This window comes from Anabrus simplex, chromosome 6, assembly GCF_040414725.1.
Source record: "Anabrus simplex isolate iqAnaSimp1 chromosome 6, ASM4041472v1, whole genome shotgun sequence".
NCBI lineage: Eukaryota > Metazoa > Arthropoda > Insecta > Orthoptera > Tettigoniidae > Anabrus > Anabrus simplex.
In genome coordinates, this window is record NC_090270.1 from 76665945 (window position 1) to 76686767 (window position 20823).

The 20823-nt window shown below is 38.4% G+C and overlaps 1 protein-coding gene across 1 annotated transcript in view; it reads left to right on the forward strand.

The window, feature by feature from the left end:
- The window catches only part of LOC136876136 (DNA excision repair protein ERCC-6), a 194830-nt gene extending 174776 nt beyond the window's left edge, over positions 1 to 20054 (forward strand). The window contains exons 18-20 of the mRNA XM_067149837.2: positions 4630 to 5407; positions 18546 to 18747; positions 19208 to 20054. Of these exons, the coding sequence (XP_067005938.2) occupies positions 4630 to 5407; positions 18546 to 18747; positions 19208 to 19718 (1491 nt within the window). The 3' untranslated portion in view covers positions 19719 to 20054. The remainder of the gene's footprint in view (positions 1 to 4629; positions 5408 to 18545; positions 18748 to 19207) is intronic.
- Positions 20055 to 20823: the final 769 nt, after the last annotated feature.

The following is a 20823-nucleotide window of genomic DNA, read 5'->3' on the forward strand; positions in this document are numbered from 1 at the left end:
ATGGCCCACCGCGATGCACTTTACCGACGCTTTAAACGAACTCGTGACCAAAGTGACTTCGAAAATTATCGGGTCCTTAGAAATAGAGTTTAACAGTTCGTTAGAAACCGTAAATTTACATATTTGAAAAACATGACTGCAAACACGAATTCTGGCAGTGCTTGGAACGCGCTTCGTTCCTTAGGCATAGGGAAACCTCGACAACAACCCCATGTGCCAGACATACCACTCGATAAGTTAAACGAATTTTTTACTGAAGAAAGAACACCACCTAATGTACTAAATTCCCCAAACTCAGTACCCAACCCCGTTATGAACCCTTTACCTGACAAACAACATTTCACATTCCACCCTGTTACTGCTAATAAAGTTAAAAAAGTATTATATTCTATCAAATCAAAAGCCAGAGGAGTGGATGATATCCCTATAACTTTCTTACACAACATTATTGGTGCTGTTTTACCAATTATTACCCACATTTTCAACTACTGCCTTAAAAACGGAACCTTTCCTTCACTATGGAAACTAGCTAATGTTATCCCTGTGCCTAAGAAACCTGACCCCTCCCTACCATCCGACTACAGACTAATTTCTATCTTACCAGCGATTTCCAAAGCACTCGAGCGTCTGGTTCACGAGCAGGTGTTGGAATACTTAAACAACCATTCTCTCCTAGACCCATTGCAATCTGGCTTCAAGAAGGGACACAGCACAGCAACTGCCCTGCTCAAAGTGACTGATGACATACGGCACGCAATGGACCAAAGACTAGTGACAATACTTACTCTCCTCGATTTCAGTAGCGCATTTGACACTATAAACATCCAGACTCTATTAAACAAGATGCAATCTTACTACTTCGATCAACGAACTATTAATTTCTTTTCATCGTACCTCAAAAATCGCGCGCAACGAATTATAACCCTTGATCAAACCTCTCACTGGCGAACCAGGAAGGAAGGCACGCCGCAGGGTAGTGTTTTAGGCCCATTGCTCTTTATTTTGTATATAAACGACATTTCCTCTAATTTAAAGAATTGTAGCTACCATCTTTTTGCGGACGACTTACAAATTTACTGTCACTGTAAGACCTCTGATTTGCCGCATGCCATAGCAGGCATCAATGCTGACCTTCAGCGACTTAACGCTTACTCCTTGAAAAATTCCTTCCTCCTTAATCCCTCCAAGACGCAAGCAATCATTATTGGCTCTCAAAAATTGTTGGCCACACTAAGATATGAAACTATTCCTTCAGTTATACTGAATGGTAGAGTTATCCCATTCAGCCAAACTGTGAGAAATCTAGGAGTGACAATGAACAAAACTTTAAATTGGTCTGAATATATTAAGAATGTGTGTAAAAAAATATTTTCGATACTTCATTCGGTTAAAAGAAACAGCGATATTTTACCTTGTATTGTGAGAGTCAAACTCATACAAACGCTAGTGCTTCCCGTCCTCGACTACTGTGACGTCATTCTGGTAGATGCAACAAAAGAGCAGACTTCGAAACTTCAGCGAGCGCTTAATTGTTGCCTTAGATTTATATATAGTCTGAGTTATGATGCACATGTCTCCCCATACTATCACACTATTTCATGGCTAAAACCTGACAAACGACGGATGTATCACATACTGATACAGATATACAGACTGCTCTCTGAAGACAGACCACTATACATTTCATCCCAGCTTAAGTATTTGTCCTCCTTTCACAGCAGTAATACCCGCTCTGGTTCCTCCCTTTCTATTCCTGTTCACCGCTCCTCCATGTACAACAACTCCTTTGTTGTGGCGGGTTCTAGACTTTGGAATTCCCTGCCTGTCAGTGTCAGAAATTCCACTTCATTACTTAAATTTAAAACTGCTTGCCGAGACTACCTGCTGAATGCAGCTGACTAACTTGTATGACTGGAAAGAATGAATGATCGTATGAATGTGAGTTAGAAAAGTGTAAGGTATTTTTGTGTAGGTTATCATTTATTATATAATATGTACTCAAACTCTGCTCTCAATGATGTGTACAGTGGTTAAGTGTAAGAGAGGGCCAAGAGCCCTAACTTCGCCACCTATAAAGGCATGATAAATAAATAAATAAATAAATTTCCTGGCATCATCATAGTCGAGTTATTTCTCACAAACATTACTCCTTGGTTTCCTTTCATCTCAGTTCATTATTTTATAAACAAAAACCTTCTTTTGGAAATCCTATAGGTAACTGCAAAAACTGCATTAAAATCCATTCTGTGATTCTCAGGATATAACTGGATGTACTCACTCACTCACTCACTCACTCACTCACTTTTGAATTTTATACCTGGGATAACAGTAAGGTATTGGTGTAACCCACCATCACATTAAATCCCGGATGCACTGATACGTTCCTGTTCATGAATGTATTGATAGTAATGGAGTGCATTTTTAACATTACATGTAAGAAAGACTTTCATGTGGTATGCTTGTACTCTCTGTTTCCGTGTGTTTCCCATGATTAATGTCCTATGTAGATTTGTTGAAAATGAATTCTAACATGGAAATAAAGCGTTTATGGACCCATGTCCATATAACATACATGTTTTCTTCTTCTGTGTGTGAGGAATGTGTCCTTAAAGTTTGCCGTACTTTATTGTTATACACTACGTATATATAGATAATGTCATCACAAAGGAGACAATCAAGTCATATGCAGGAAGGTAGGAACATGAAAAGGACCATATAATAGGGTTAAACATTATGACAGGTCTGTATCAGAAGAGGGAGGAATAGAAGAGGAGTCAAGGACGATGTTTTCATCTTCATGCTGTTGTACATCAGTTTGTGGTTTTTTTTGTCATCACGTGCTTCTGAACTGTAATTATTTTTCCTTATTAGAATTTACATTGCACAGTTTATGATGCAGAATTTTACTATCAGTTGAAAAGACTTTTCCATCCTGTATTAACAAATATACTGTGTCCATTTTGGTGTAATATTTTGCTTTATTTTGCACATAGAATACCCGACTTCAAGAAAGTTATCAGGGAGGAGAATATAGGACATATTTCTAAGTAAATCAACAACTTTAAATGTAGACAAAGCAACAAAATCCACATTGGAAATAGCCAAGTGTATGATGCAAGTTTATTCCATAGTGAAAAATTGAGATAATGCCAAATCTGATCATGGAAATTAAAATCCACGACCTGTTTCCAGTCATTTGACCAGGTCAGGAATGGAATGATCATAAAATGATGAAAATTTATGCCTTTGCATAGAAATGCATATACAGTAGTGCCCAGCAGAGATTTAAATTTTAACGACAAGAATTTCTGTATATGTATTTAAGAAACATGTAACCCAACCAAAAAGAATATATCAGTCATTGCATTCCTCCAAAATCATAAATCCTGGCCCATTCTTAACCTTTTAAGTGCTGAGTTACCAGTTGACTGTTTGGTACCTCAGTGCTGAGATTTTTCATTTGTATGTAAAAGTGTTTTGTAGAAGTCTCAATTTTTAACTTACCAGTGGGGTGATTAGCATAAAATTTTTATAAATGTTAGTTCTTTATAAATCTAAATGCAAAGGGAAAATCCTACACTTATCATGAATATTATTTTGAGAGAAAACAAAATTACATTTTTTGTGCCCTCGCATACATCATCTTTATACAAAGTAAAGAGTCCAAAAAAAAAAATTTCCTAAGATCTGTAGATGACTAATACATGTAAATCCTTACAAGTACACAAGTTGATATTTAAAAATACTTTCTAAACCTGGAATGTGGTGACACTCAATGTTTTCCACCAGTTATTTGTGATACTGATTTGTTTCATCAACAACCAGCTGTACCAACTCCACTGGCAGAATAGTTTTAAAAAATCAATGATTTTAGGGTTGCCGTCAAACACTACTTGGCTCCCAAAGTCTGTCGCAGTTACTTGAAAGTCTGGTGGAGAAAAGTCATCCGTCCGCCACGAAAATAGTGATGAAACAGCTTTTGAACTTGCCATGTTTTTCTTCCTTTGTTTAGAAGGAGACTCTGTTTCTTTCTCACTTACAATATTTTCAGCACTCTCTGTATCACTCTCACTTTCAAAATTGCTTAACAATTCATTAAAATCATTATCTTCATCACTTTCCACTGTGGTTAATAACTGAAAGATTCTCTGATCCGAAATAAACATCGCTGTGAGAGCAACTAGCTTGTTCTGCCATGCTTGTTTATATCACAGATGAGCTCCAAAGATGTCTACAAAAAGCTCTGTAAGTTACTTCCCAAAGCAATAGGCCATGATCAATTAATTCTACACAATGCCCAACAGATGGCAGAGCATGCCAGAGATTGAATTGGCACTCGAGAGTGAACTGGGAAACTGAAATACTGTAATTAAAAGTTCTCCTGCACAGTCTGTAGACAGGAATAGCAGTGGTGGTCCAGCTGCGTCAGCCTGTCTATAGGTGGGTGTAGTACTCATCGGATTAAGGTACTTATATGGTGTAAATAGATTTTCATGCTGTGAGATGTGTTATGCGAATCCTTGTGGAAATATTAGAAGTATGTTCTTTCTTCAATGCTTTTTTGTGACTGTTTCTGAAGATAAAGAATTGAGTTTTCTTCCACTAATGTATCATCTATTTCTTTTGTAGGTGAAATTAGGCCGTGGTCATGGCAAAAGCAGTCCAAAATCAGAGAAAGAGAAAAATAAATCTATGAAATCAACGTCTGTTCCTCAAACATCAGAGCCAAAGAAAGTGTCTCAGAAAAAACATGAAGATAAGCTTGTTAAATTTTCTTCATCCAAAATTGAGCATATGAAAAAATTAGCCCAAATGTTAAGTCAGAAAATATCAGCTGGTGTTGTGCCTAAGAATGAGAATAGTGATCCAGAGACAAGTCACTTTGATAACGATGGTAGAATAAATATAAAGGTTGAAGGAAGCAACTCTGAGCAGCAGGCTGCTGGAGAAACGAATTCCCAGTGCAATGGTTCTGAAGAAAATGTAGAGCCTGTGAGTGACATAACTGTTGTTCATGAGGAAAGGCCTCTGGTTACTGATTCATTCATGGATTTTAAACAAGGTAATACTAGTAACACTGCAAGCAGCAGTAAGAAATCAAATAATATTTCTGAATTACTTCCTTCTAATGAATCTCTTGAAGACAAAGATGTTGAAGTATTGATGGTAAAAAAGAAGGTAACACATCATGACAACAAAGAATCAGATCATGATTCTAAAAGGAAGAAGCACAAACATAAGAAGAAGAGGAGAAAGGTGTGTTTGTTTGAAGGAGAAGAAGTACCGCATCTTGTAAGGCAGGATACGGCTGCACCTCAACCTAAGTCCGATGTAGAAGAAGAAGAAAAGGAGGCTGTCAATGCTGAACAGGATGATTATGTATTGAGAAAACTATTCAAGAAGTCTGGTAAGTAAAAATTCAATCCTAGTTGCACGTTTACGGTATAAGAACAGATGGTGTTACATTACTGAGATTGTTTGGCTCCATGGCGGAATGGTTACCATACTGGCCTTTGGTCCAAGGGGTTTCGGGTTCGATTCCTGATTGGCTTAGGGATTTTAACTTTCATTAGTTAATTCCTTTGGCTTGGGTGCTGGGATTTGTGACGTTTTCAGCATTAGATTTTGTCTTGGGTAGGGCCCGATCTTCACAGATGCACAAGTCGCCTTTACGGCATAAGCTTGAAAGAACTGCACCAGGACTCTCCGGAGGCCACACCCCATAATCACAACGATGATGATGATGATGATTATTATTATTATTATTATTATTATTATTATTATTATTATTATTATTATTATTATTATTATTATTATTATTATTATTATTATTATTTTTTTCACCTGAGAGATCATATTATGGCATCTGAAAGGATGACATCTTGCCTCCAATCCAAAATCCAAGTTTATCCAGTATGGCTCCAGTGACCCCAGAAATAACTGGGGTTCCTGCCATTTGTTCCATCTGGGTTAAGTTGTCAAAGAATTAGGGTTTTTAAATCATCTTTCTCCTATAGAAACTGGTTGCTTGCTTCTCTTACGTCCATGGGATTTATATCGTATGCAGGAGTGTTATACTGGGATGTGCAACATTTTAATGATAACTGAAAATTCTTATGCAAATGGTAACTTCTTTTTACAATCATTAATTGTTTTTCAAATGGTATCAACATCCATATTTTCATTTGACAGTCCGTCTGGTAAAAGGAGAATGACTTGCTCTGTTCATGGATGTGATAGATACATTCAAATGTTTTTACTGTGGGTGAGTGCATGCTTGTTTGTCACAGATGGGTCAAAGTCAGTAGCGGGAATGTAAACTATACAACAATAACATAAACATTTTAAAGAAGTTAATTACTTACCGATTTATGAAAGGAGGTGTTGAAATTGCCCACCGTCATTCTCCAGATATTTTTGCACCTTGTTAGGAAATCGAATTGCTTATTTCAGAAAGACCCTATATCCACTTTTTGTAATTTTAATTTTTACCATAAACAAGTTCCTCGAGGGTAAAGCCACCATTGAGTGTCTTACATTGTGTCTTAATATAATTGCGGCAGATATAGTAATTACAAGTAATAAATCTCATTGTAGACCGTATTGGACATCAGATATGAACATTAAAACAAGAATAATAGTTAACACCACCTTTCCAATACTTATCTTTCCTATATTTAGGAAATAAACATTACAACAGGCGTTGTAAGATGGGACATGTTTCGCGTAACAGTCGTAAGCATCATCAGCCAAAAATAAATCTTAGCCTAAAGTTAGGTCAGGGCCCTGAACCTAGTGTCCTTAACATATATGGCGCGCGTGGCTGTGAGCTTGCATCCGGGAGATAGTAGGTTCGAATCCCACTATCGGCAGCCCTGAAGATGGTTTTCCGTGGTTTCCCATTTTCACACCAGGCAAATGCTGGGGCTGTACCTTAATTAAGGCCACGGCCGCTTCCTTCCAACTCCTAGGCATTTCCTATCCCATCATCGCCATAAGACCTATCTGTGTCGGTGCGACGTAAAGCCCCTAGCAAAAAAAAAAAAACAACATATATGGCACCCTAAGAATCAACATTTATATTTATAAAATGAAAATAGGCTTAAAACTAGTGTGAAAAAACATGGCTAAGAGAAAAAACACAATCGAGTTGTTGAGAAGTCTTCTCTCGCCCGTTCTCACGTATCTATACAAGAGTGGGATAACCATCATGTTTTGTTGTATATGAACATTCTTATTAACTGTCTGGCAGCCATGAGTTTGATATTACACTGCCAGCTCTGTGTTGTACCTTATGTTTTTAACCTCTGGCAACACGATTACGTGTTTTTTCTAACTCAGCCATGATGAACACACTTATATATTTTCACTCTTGTTTTTATGTTTGAACATTCTGAATGACTGACTGGTAACAATGATATCCTAATGATTTTAATTATTTCACTACCAGCTCTGTATTGTAGCCTACTTTCTGTTCTTATCCTCTGTCTCAACTCGATTGTGTTTTTTCTCTTAGCCATGTTTTTTCACACTAGTTTTAAGCCTATTTTCATTTTATTAATATAAATGTTGATTCTTAGGGTGCCATATATGTTAAGGACACTAGGTTCAGGGCCCTGACCTAACTTTAGGCTAAGATTTATTTTTGGCTGATGATGCTTACGACTGTTAAGCAAAACATGTCCCATCTTACAACGCCTGTTGTAATGTTTATTTCCTAAATATAGGAAAGATAAGTAGTGGAAAGGTGGTGTTAACTATTATTCTTGTTTTAATGTTCAGATATAGTAATGAAAATTAGCATTGAGTGGGGTCCTGGACATAGGGCAGTACTCAATAAATTCTGGGCTCAATGGGATGTGCCGTAGTACTGCCCAACTAATCACATGAATTATTTTCCAGAAGGCTGTGAGTTGCATGGAAATTAGAAGAAAATTCTAGTCTCTATGGAGTAACAAATTAGTATGTTCTCTATGGAGTAACAAATTAGTATGCTTGTTGTTCAGCTTTGGACCATATTGTGAAAACAAGAAAGTGAGTCAGTTTTGCTAGAAGGTGAAGATGTACCACTTCCTAGTACCAGGAAGAGAGGTATTGTGCATCCATCTACATATAAGCAAAATGTGATAAAATATTCAAAAGTAAAAGGGTTACAACATCGTAACCACAAAGGCAAGCTGATTCCTGCCAAAACTGTAGGACCACCTTGAAACCGTCACAATAAGTGCTTTGTCTCTATAAGTCAAGATGACCAGTTGTCAGTTACTAGCCACTTCCTTGATTTCAATTCGAAAGATGAGCAAGATCTTTACCTACATGGTCTGATAGATGCTGGAGATGTTAAACATCACAGTCCTAGACAAGCTAAAAACCCAAAGAACCACCATGATAAATGAGTTAATTTTCCATGCATTCTGGTTGAGTTTGCCTAAAGTTTCATGTGGACATTTGTATGTTTTCCGTCAAATAATCTTATCCTGAGAACCTACATTCCAATGAAAGCAAGTAAGGTGGTAGGCATAAAACAATCAGCTTCCTACATCATGCTAGTTACCTGTTCTGGACTTTTGGAATGAGATTCTCCAGTGGTCAACAGAATGAAGAGCACAGACTGTAGCAGGGTTTGAATGACTGAAAGAGTTAAAGAAAATTACAGTAATGTGTAAGGAAATGGTAAATTCAGTTCCTTTCTGAGGTTATTATTAATAATTTTAGATTTTTTTAGTACAAATTAATCTAAAAATGTGTACTTTGCTCATATTTCTGCACTAATGTTTCATTGTCATAATTTCCCCTTTTCCAGCAAACACCAGGTAAGGGCAAATATGGTTCCTCTCCTCTTCATCCTGTCTCTCCCTCACTCCTCATCCAACACTGTATTCCAGTCCAAGCTCCATTATCCTATGCTGTTCTTCACAGAGTCCATCCATTGTGATCTTGGTCTTCCTCGTTCTCTCTTCCCTGCCATCTGTCTTTCCAGTGCTTGTCTTGGCAGTCTTTCTTTTGTCATTTGCTTGACATATCCAAACCATCTCAATCTGTTCTACTGAAGTTTGCCGTGTGGTTAAGGCATACAGGTGTGAGTTTACTTTCAGGAGATAGTGGGTTCGAACCCCACTGTCGGCAGCCCTGAAGATGATTTTCCGTAGTTTCACATTTTCACACCAGGCTGTACCTTAATTAATGCCATGGCCACTTCCTTCCCACTCCTAGCCCTTTCCTAACCCATCGTTGTCATAAGACCTATCTGTGTCAGTGCGGTCAAAAGCTCCTTGTAAAAAAAAAAAATCTGCACATTTAGTTCTTTTGATATGTCTTCATTTCTCACCCTATCCCTTCTTATTTTGTGTAACATACTCCTCAGGAATTTCATTTCAGCTGCCTGTACTTACTCTCTTCTCTCCGAGTCATTGTCAAGGTTTCTGCTGCATTGGTATATCTTTATTCCATATTAATCTCCATACCTGGTGGTGAAAGGCACTCCCCAGTTCTATCCTTCTACTAATTTCCATATCCAGTCTTCCATTTTCTGTCGGTTGACTTCCCAAGTATTTAAAGTGTTTAGCTATTTCCAGTTCCTTGCCTCCAATTTTGATAACTCCTTTTCCTTCTTCTACTTATCACCATTGTCTTGCTTTTCTCCATGTTGAACCTCAAACCCCATTGTTCAATCCTTCCATTCAGTACATTATATTCATTCTTTCCCCTCTTTAATCTTCCCTTGCTGCATTTACGATGTCATCTATCACCGTTATGAACTGTAAAGGTGACGGCACACTTCCTTGTTTTAGTCCATTGTCAGTTTCAAACCATTCTGATCTACCCACTGTTGTCTTCACACAGCTGCAACAGTTATCATACACTGTATAGCTTTTATCATTTTTATTAGCTCCTTGCCAATGCCTCTGTGTGTCAACTTTTCCCAAACTTTGGTTCTGGGGATGCTGTCATATGCCTTTTTTTAGTCTATATAAGTTATTACTATATTCTTCCCAAATTCTCAGCTCTTTTCCATGATCTGTCTCAGAATGAGAAATGAAAATGGGTTCCACTGTTCCACTGTTGACCTTCCACTTCTGAATCCACCTTTTCTCTAATTCCTCTTTACAATATCCTTTCCATTATCTTGGCAGCATGGGAAATGATGGTGATTCCTCGGTAGTTACCACACATCTTCTTATTTCCTTTCTTGAATATTGGTATAATAACTCTCTTTTCCCAATCCTTTGGTACTTTTCTCTCTCTCCATATACACTTCAGTAGTCTACTGGAGTCCAGCTGGTCCTGCGCTTTGATCATTTCTATGGTTACTTCATCTATTCCCACAGCTTTTCCCACCTTCATCTTTTTAACAGCCCATTCCACCTCTGTCATTGTAATGTCTGATTCCTTCTCTGTTACTTCTATCCCTGCTGCCTGGACAGCAGTTCACTGAAATATTCTTTACATCTGTTCGTTATCTCTTCTGGTTTTGTCAGGATTACTCCTTTATTCTTCACAAACCCTGTGCTCACCGCTTCATTCCTACAGTTTCTTATAATTCTAAATATTTTTTTTTTTTTTTTTTCCAGAGTTCAAATCTTCATTTACTTCCTGGGTGAATGTTTCCTAGCTTTTCTTCTCTTTTTGGCTACTACTTTTTTTTGTAAACTCTCTTCGCTTCTGTGTATCTGGCTCTACTCTCCTCAGTCTTTTGTGGTTTCCATTCCTTCCAACTTTTCTTCTTTACCTTTACTTTATCATTCACTCTATCATTCCGCCATGTTGTCTCTTTCTCTCTTACCTTTCCTGATGTTCTCCCACATGTTTTCTCTGCACACCTTACAAATGCACTATTAAAATGATTCCATTCCTGTTCAACATGGCTAATATCTGTCCTTGGTTTCAGTTTTTGTAATTCTTTCTTAAACTCTTCCTGAACCTCATTTTCTTCAATCTCCAAACCCTGATCTTTCTTTTTTTCCTTATATTTTTTTCTTACGTTTTGTGACCTTGCCTACTTTCAGCTTTGCTATCACTGCTCTATGGCCACCCCCAAAGGCTTCCTCAGGCATAACATCCATAAGATCTTTCTGATGTCCTATTTCCACTAATATATAATCAATCAATGTTTTTGTTCTTCTGTCTCCCCATCCATACCTGGTAATCTTCTGGCTATGTTTTTTCCTGAACCATGGGTTTCCTGTTGTTAGTTGGTTCCTCTGGCAAAAGTCCATTAACATATCCCCTTCTTGATTCTTGTTGTCATATCCAAATTACCCCGTAATTTCTTCTCTTCTTTCTTGTGTGTTCAGATCTCAAGTTTTCAGTGTATTTCTCCCTTTCTTCATGGAATTGTTCTGTATTCTCTTCTTTATTTCAAGTTTGTGGAGCATATACTTGGAACAGATCCTGTCTCAAACTGTATCCTTGCTATGATAATTCTGTCATTGATCTTCTTCCTCTTTTCCACATATTCCAGGATATCTTTTGTAGTGATCATTCCTACTCCATTTACTGCATCCTATCCTCCACTGTAAAACAGCCTGTGTCCTTCATTCAGTTTTCTTTCCCCTCAATTTTATTTCACTGAGACCAAGGATGGCTATGTCCTCTTTCATGAACTCTTATCAGCTCTTCGGTGTTGTCTGTCAGAGTTAGGATGTTGACTATCCCGATTCAGATATACTGTGGTACTGGTCTCCGACTTCTCACAGCTCCCCCAGTACCTGAAGAACAGTGCGTCGCCTGCAGGGGACGCCCTAGCATTTTCTGAGGCCACACCATATTTGCAGTAATTTTAGCCTTTTATTACGATGGGTTCGCCACTTCCAAAGACATTTTAGAGCTGCTGCCAGCAGGTGATGAGGCTGCTCAACATTGAGTACATGCAAATATTTTCCTTGAGAAATGTACCTTGGAATGCGATTATTTTTTCTACATTTTATGTTATGGATGCTAAAATGGTTACAAAAGCATACTGCATCCCACTAACAACATTTTGGGTTAGAGTTTAACTTACTACATTTAACTGAAGTCTTTTAAGGTATAGTACACCTTGAAACATCCATCCATGTAGAGGGCAACTTTGCATTTGTTGCACTCAAAGCAAGATTCCTTCCAGATTCACCGGGCGAGTTGGCCATGCGTGTAGAGGCGCGCGGCTGTGAGCTTGCATCCGGGAGATTGTGGGTTCGAGCCCCACTGTCGGCAGCTTTCCGTGGTTTCCCATTTTCACACCAGGCAAATGCTGGGGCTGTACCTTAATTAAGGCCATGGCCGCTTCCTTCCAACTCCTAGGCCTTTCCCATCCCATCGTCGCCACAAGACCTATCTGTGTCGGTGCGACGTAAAGTAACTAGCCTTCCGGATTCCACACTCAAAACAGACTTCACATCTCCTTGATGTGGCTGATTTACTTGCTGTAGGAGCAATCGTTTCAGGAAAATGACGCCAGTGCCTTCCCTGTAGTCTCATTGGTGTGCTGCCTTGAGATGGACCTCGTATAGTGGCGTAATCAGGAAGGGTGACATCTTCCAGAATTTTATTTGTATATGCATTGGTTTCCTTGCAAATTCCCTCCCAAAAAGTGTCAGTAAGGAATTGACTCACAACATCATACTCTGTAGCATTATCATCCAGATGTCTCCTGACTACAGTATTTAGCTCCCAAACAACTGTACACGCATTGCCTTTCGAAAAATTACTGGCCAAACTCCATTTTCAATTGTTTGATGCGGTGAGGTTATCTTCATCCTCACTATCACTTTCACGAGTGGAGTCACAGTTCTCAGATGCACTATCACTGCTAAAACTACTATCAGATAATTCTGAGATACCTTTGTCACCACTGTTAAGCGCAAATTGCAGAATTCTTTCCTCTTTCTCCTCGTGATGTTTACATGACATCTTGCTCCGTTTAGCATTCATTTCATGAACAAGATGACCAACCTTAGAAACAGAATAAACATTGACAAAATAGCCTTCGGATAATAACATTGGCATGTAAATACGCTAGAACTGTCTTGGAACGTAATTCTAAAGTACAACATCACAATCGAAAGAAATCATTAGTCAGACAGACGTATTTCCGACTTGAGTACATGGGGACGGTTGTACCTGTCATTGCATGTTAATAAATGTGGAACTCTTGACGGCTGTACCGGTCATTGTAGCGGAATGGGTTAAGGGTTCTAGTGTCATTTCATACACTGAGGGGACCATCGGCCCACCTAAGAGAACTCATCCGCATGAAGTCGTTGGTCCTCTTAGGGTTTGAGTTGTTTCTCGCTGCCCGATACTCCGTGCAGAGTCACTGGCTGTACGTTCTACCGTCTACTCTATTACCGTAGTAGACTGTAGTTTACTGTGTGTGAAATAAATATCTACAGTTATACTGAAATCCATTATAAAGGAAATAATGAAAACTGTTGTCCAGTAAATACTTTATTTTTTGCAGAAAGGCCCTTAAACCCAAGCACTTTAATTTAATACTGTAATATTGTTTTTTAATTTATATACTGTACCTTAAATAATAGTATCTTTAGGATCCCTGTAACAAGCAAAGCCAAATCATTATGGCAGTCTAATGAACTTTTTTTTTCCTTCTAAAAAATAGGTGAGGTGGACATAGGGCCTATCGGAAATAAGTGGAAAGTAAGTGATTCAATTATTCATCACTCGCTGTAGTTCATGTAGAGGAATCCTGGCAATTTCCTGATGAATATTATGTTTCAATTGTTGTATGGTATAGTGCAGGTTTGTCTTTCATACAATATTTTTTTATTTACCCCAGTGATAATCACAGATGATAAATTAGGGGACCAAGTGGGCCACAGATTCCTACAAATAACTCTGTTCTGTGGAAACACTTCGTTAATTTCTTTCAGGGAATTATTCGCAGTGTGAGTAGTGGCAGAGTCCTGTTAGTCCTGTCGTTAAGAGTCTGAAAAAGGAGGTAGTATGGTATTGATATACTGTAACAGAATTAACTGTATTCTCAAACAATTGATCCTATGATTCTTTCACTGCTGATGGCATACTGAACACCAATTTTTGCATCATGGAGGGGTACTTCATGCAAAAATTCAGGTTTAAACAGCACTCCAATAATGATTGTTTTGTGTACACACACAACCATGGAGGTGGAACTAGACCCTGTCCAAGAAAAATAATAAACGTGGGTCTCTTTGTCCATTGTTTATATTTTCTAGACTCCACACACAAAATGTGCACCTTTGTACAGGGTCACCTAATTGAAGAGCATTTGCCACAGTTATTTCATACAACTTTAAATGTAATAATTAATAGCCTTTTTCATGGACGCATATGAAACTCTCACTTGTTGTGCAAGATCACGAATTGATTTTTTAAGAGAATTTTCCAAGCTATGACCAATGTCATCTTTTTTTCTTCAGTGAGAACCCTGTGCTGCTATTTTGGTTTCTTAGGCTGGATACTTCCGGTTTCCTGAAATCTATTATAAAGATTATGGACTGTTTTACAACTTGGAATGTCTACACCCAGGAATCTTTCTTGTAACTGTCTTTGAACTTCACGATTGAGAGCAGATGAAATATAATTGCAACATCAGACAATGTGTTCACAAAACAAAGGCTGGTGTCAGAACATAACCTGTGATGGCATACCGCACCATCTCCTTCCTTTTCATTACTATTTATGCCAGAGTAAAACATATTTTATCACTCTGTATATGTAATTGGAAGTGCATACATTTCTTCTAACTTGTTGCTTCTCATTGCTGAGGAATTGTGCCCAGTGCTTACTCCCTTGTGGGTGGCAGCGGTAGAATACATCCTCGATATCTCCTGCCAGTTGTAAGAGGCAACTAAAAGTGGCCCAGGCGCTCTCAGCTTGAAAAAGTGGGTTCGTGATTACAGCATCCTTTGCTGAGTCTGGCATTACTTCCACTTACTTGAGCTTTTATGTTTCCTATCTGATCTCTCTTGGTCAGCTGCTGTTCCTTCCAGACCCAATTATATTAGTTTTGTGAGACGTAGGGTACCTTTCATTTTCATGCCCTTTATGACCCTTTCCATACTTTGCCGATACCTTCATTCTTTGAAGGATCAGACCCTTTTCTTATGTGCATTTGTTGACTCTGTGGATCCATTTGAGTTGTTCTTTTTTTTTTCAGCATTTTTCAATTGAAATGTTACATTAGGTCCAACTGCTTCATTGGACTTCACACTTGATATCTCAACTTAGTACTGTTGAATGACTTTGCCAAAATCTTGAGTCGCCTTCCATGCGCCTTCCCTTGGATCTAATTTCTCTAGACTGTTTCTGTTCATCATACCAAATATTCAATGTTGTAGTCTATTCTGAAAGCCAGTTTCATTTAACTTTGTTGATGTAGTATTCTACTATCCAAGGAAATATAGTCTATGGAGTGCCACCTTCAGTCGATAAGCTTAGGTTAGTTGTGTCTTTCTTCTGAACTAATATCACTCATTTCTATGATATAAAACTTTTCTGTATTACCTATGGCAAATCTGATGTTTAAGAACAAGCTTTTCTGTATATAATTTAATTTCTTAGAATTTTTCTATTTTGAGTGTACTAACAAAGGTTTTTTTTTACAACTATGGAGTAGGAAAGGGCTAGGATTAGGAAGTGAGTAATTAAAGTATATCCCTCTTAATAGCCTGGTGTGAAGGTACAAACAATAGAAAACCATATTCAGGCTACCTGTCTAAAATTGAGTTCAAACCCACTAATTGGAAGAATTTGTCAAGTTTTTATGAATTATCCTGACTTTGGAAAGTATATACTTTATATGAAAGTGTAACATTTCATATTGTCTAATCATTTTTCTATGAATAAGAGAGGAAATCAAAGTCAGATTCATTTTGTAGATTTTTCTTTTCTTTATTTAATACAAATTACCAGGAACTTTGAAATCCACATTTTTAATATATGTTACCATCATTTAGTTCTTCATGGTTTATGATATCATCATCATCATCATTTATCAAATGGGAAGCTGTTTCAGTTGTGGTAACTTCTGTGAAGTAAAAATAATTTAGCCTGTGAAAGTGATGTTTCATGCAGTGAAGTTTCCTACAGAGCACAGCATATTAAATGTGTAGGATAACATGTCAACAAAGCACCCACATGGTTGAACAATTCTGAGTAGCCTCTCGAGGCCAAAACATTTTCTACTTAACACCATCAATAGTTACTGGAACATTGCTGTCTACTTATTTCTTTAAATGATATGTCTGCTTGCTTATACTTGATGGTCTACCAGCCCCTTGCGATCCAGTTTTACGCATCCCTTCGCATTTACTACAACTCTGAAAGACATCGGTCCCTCTCCCTAAACCGGGGTAATATAACGAGATGTGTGTTTATGGCTAGAAGACAGCAGGAATCGTGAGCGCCACTATTAATTCATTATGGGTACCTTGAATGAACCCGTGAAACGAGTACAGATAAGCAGAACACATACTTTAAAACAGGAGATGTACGCACAGACTGGGAGCACGGTACTGTATAGGCTGGGAAGTGAGTGCCGTAGGTCAAGTGTCGCAGTAGCTCACATGGCAAGCTGGTGGGGAGATATGTGATAGTGGACAGTGCTCAAGATAGGAGGTTCGAATCCCACATAAGAATTTTTTCCAACAGTCAGTTGCTTGGGATGTTGTAAGGTTGCATACTTGAATAGCTCCCAAGGACTGATTTGTTTATTTGACCCTGTAAAAGTCCGTATGTATCGTTGCATTGGGTATGGTGCTGGGTTGGACGAGGATGTGGAAATGATGGTCTGTGGCCAGGATAAGCTGGGAAGTGGGTGCTGTAGGTCAAGTGTCGCAGAAACTCACTTGGTTAGCGCACGGTAGGATGTGTGTTAGTTGACTGCTCGAGGGTTAGAAGGTTCAAGTCCCATGCAAGTGGTATGGAGCTGGGTTGATAGAAGCTAGGAAACATGTGACAGGATTTCAGTTATCCACGTTGTTTAACGCAGCACTTGCTCAAACTGATGACCTCCGTGGTTGATACAGAGCTGCGCGCGATGTTGTAAGGACCGCCTGGCCCATTGCAACAGCTCTGCTGAACGGATTGGCATGCCTCGTGGATGAGCTGCCTAAGGTGACAAGGACAGGCCGGCTCCTGTGCATACCTCAGTTGTTTTACATGGCCCCAAATAAAAAATCCAGGGGCGTAATATCAGGTGATCTGGTGGGCCAGGCGACAGGTCCTCCCCTTCCTATCCATTTATCAGGATACGTTGCATGGAGATGGTCGCAGGCGACCACTTCCATGTGCGATGGAGCACCGTCATGTTGAAATCACATCCTGCAGTGGTCAAGGAGTGGCACATGTTCCAAAAACGGTGGTAGTTCATCTTGGAGAAACCGCAGATAGCGTTGGCTGCTCAGATGGCCCTCAAAGAAATGGGGACCAATGAGGTGATCACCCATGATTCTACACCATACATTTACGCCCCACTGTACCTGAAAAGCTGTCTGTCACACCCAATGGGGATTATCCACACTCCAGTAATGCATATTATGGCGATTAACCCAATCACTGCCAAACCCGTATATATACGTTTTTGGTGTCGTGTGTACTTCACCGATCTCACAAATGAACGCGATATAATGTCATGCTTTGAGATTCCATGGAAATGCTCAAAGAAGTTCTGTACTGCAGATATACCACTCCATTTTGTGTGTTTTGAAAGCGATCTGGTGTTATTTCAGCTTCTTTGGAGTGGAACATCTTTTCCGCTTATGTGTAGCCATCATGGCGCCTTGAAGTATACATTCATCTCTTGTTGACAAAGAAATTGAATGTTTCCTCATAAATAGTGATTCTGGAGAGCTATATTTTGATAATGAAGATGGAGAATATCTTAAGTGGCGATATTGAACTACAAGAAAGTGCGAGACAAAGTAGTAATGATGAGTCTCATGCGGAATTGTCACCCCTTCCTCAGATGAATTATTTTTTCCCCAAATGTAAATGATTTTGATATTACTCGTTCTTGGATAAAGAATTTTATATTATATTTCAGTAATAGTATCACCGAGCGGAGTAGCTGCGCGCATTAACATGCTACGGCTATGGAGCCAAGCTCTGCACTCGGCAGGCGAGTGGGTTCGAACCTCATCGTCAGCTGTCTTGAGAATTTCTTTTCTTTTCTTTGTGGTTTCCCTTTTGCACCCCCAAGCAAATGCCGGGACAGTTCCTATTCATAAGCCACAGCCGATTCCTTCCGCTTCCTTACCCAGTTTCATTCACCATCATTCATTTCATATTCATTATTCTCTCAACTGAGGTTTGCGTCCGGAAGGGCATCCGGTCGTAAAATATGGTGTAAAATATAATCTCGCTTCATCCCCGACATCATATTGGGCCGCATTCCATTAATAGTATCAGTAAATATGTATCTGTCAAAGTGCTTAGCTAAATTGCAAGATTTAAAAAAAATAATAAACTTGTGATTTTCATAGATAACGTGCAGAATCCTATATAAAGAGTTTATACTTTTGATATGCTTTTTTCATCTCTGTGGAGTATATTATTATTGTTAATAGGTTTGAAGACAGCTTTGAAACATGACAAAATAATGCATGGAGGAGAAGCAGATTATGCTTTGGTGGAGGGAGAGGCTAAGAAGGTTGCTCAGGAGGCAGTGATGGCATTGAAAGAATCACGTCGGCAATGCTGGCAAGCTGATGCAGGGGTACCAACATGGACTGGCCAGAGTGGAGCTTTACGTCCCCCAGGAAATATTAGGTTTGTGTACTTAATCCTGTTAACAAAATGATTTTTTACTACTACTGCAAATCCTGCTGTCTGTGTGTACCTGTTGCCACTTTCCTGTTGTCTATGTGCACTTGTCAACACTTTCCCCCAGTAACATCACCCTTACCCCCTTACAAGGTTGCCGTGACTGCAGTTCATCTAATATTATCTATCAGCTTCAGTGCAGACTTTGCCCTGCTTTGTACATTGGCTTAGCTACCAACATTCTAGTCAAATGAATATGTGGCCTCCTACCACAGTACCTGCAAAACTGTCACTGTTCAAATCTGACTCCATCAAAACAAATTTGATGAATGTTCTTCTGTTAAAGTCTGTCAACATTTACCCCTGTCTTCCTACTCATTTGCTCTTAGAGATTTTGAGTGTTATTTGGCCTACAGTATTTTTCATCTTGTTTTGTTTTCAAACATTTTCTGTTTGTTCATTGCAGCCTCAGATTTGGCAAGAAGAAGACCAATAAGATAACCACACCAGAAAAGCCTAAGGATGAAAATGATGAAGATGGACCAGGAATATTCAAGCGAAAGTTGAAACTCCCTGGAGATTCTGAAATGCCTGTTGAGCCAATGAGCTCTTCTGAGTTATTGGCTCGCATTCGAAAAAGGAATCGGTTATTACCTGATCCACATGCAGAACCTGTGGAACCTGAACCACAACTTGAACCCCAGCCAGGGACCAGTAGTTCGGCAGTTGTTCCTCAACCCCATTCCATAGTACCTGAAGATAACATGGAGTTACTTACAGACATTAGGAACTTTGTAGCCTATGGTGCTTCAGCTGATGGACGAGCAAGTACTCAGGAAATCTTGGCAAGATTTAAAGATCGTTTACCCTTGGGTTCATCTCCTCTTTTCAAGTGTTTATTAGAAGAATTGTGTGATTTTCATCGGACATCAAGTGGAGAAGGAATATGGAGATTACGTGCAGAATTTCGATGGTAGTAATTGGAAATTGCTGTTGTGATATGTCTCCTAGTTATAATTGTGGATTACAGGTAGCTTCTTTTATTCATTTGAGTGAAAAAGAAAGAAGTTGGTGCTATTTGCTCTATTGATTCCATATTTAACAACAGAGGAAAAATTATGAAATTGTTAAAAAATGAAAATTGTTTTTATATAAGAATTTTCATAGCAGTTCTTACTTCCTATTTCATGGTTCATGAAATGTTGTCCATTAGTGAATATGCATCCTAGTTAGGTTTCTGTGTGAAACCGTAGCTTTGGGAGTAGTGAAAAGCATTTTCTGTACATTTTTGATACAAAAGTTGATCAGCAGAGATATTTGGAACCACTTTCATCTTCTTTATCTCAAAAAAAAAAAAAAAAAAATTGTTTCATGACATGTTGAAACTCTCATCATTGGTTAATTTGGAAATGAAATATCTTGACATGACTGTACCATGAGCTGACAGCCAACATATAGGAAACTTTAGTCAACCTCAGATTTGGCAAGAAGAAGACCAATAAGATAACCACACCAGAAAAGCCTGATGAAGATTCTGGACCAGGAAAGTTGAAAGTTGAACTTGAAACTCCCTGGAAATTCTGAAACTCCTCTTGAGCCAATGAGCTCATCTGAGTTATTAACTTGTATATGTTAAAGGAATAAAATAATTATTCCTTTAATTGGAATGTTTTATATTTCCACCATTCAGTTCATCAGTTACAAAAAAGGAATCAATTGTTCAGCTTTTGTGTTCAAAGATGTATATTAGATTTAAATAGATACAGAAGTTCATTTGAAAAAGTAGAGCAGGAATATTTAACTTCCATTCTAAGTACTTAATTACTTCTGTGTTTAGGAAACCAATGGACCATTTATCTTTTTTTTTTTTTTTTTTAAGGTAGAAAGGAAGATGTATAAGGATGTAGAATAATTCACCGTAATCTTACTCATATCAGAATGTTTATATAATTATACCTTTTGTTTTTGTTTTGTATAGTATAAGTGAAAACATGTGAATTAATGGTTGCAGGCAATTATTTTTCACATTTCAGTATTTTACTGCATAGTTTTAAAATATTGAATACCAGGCCAGGCTGAGTG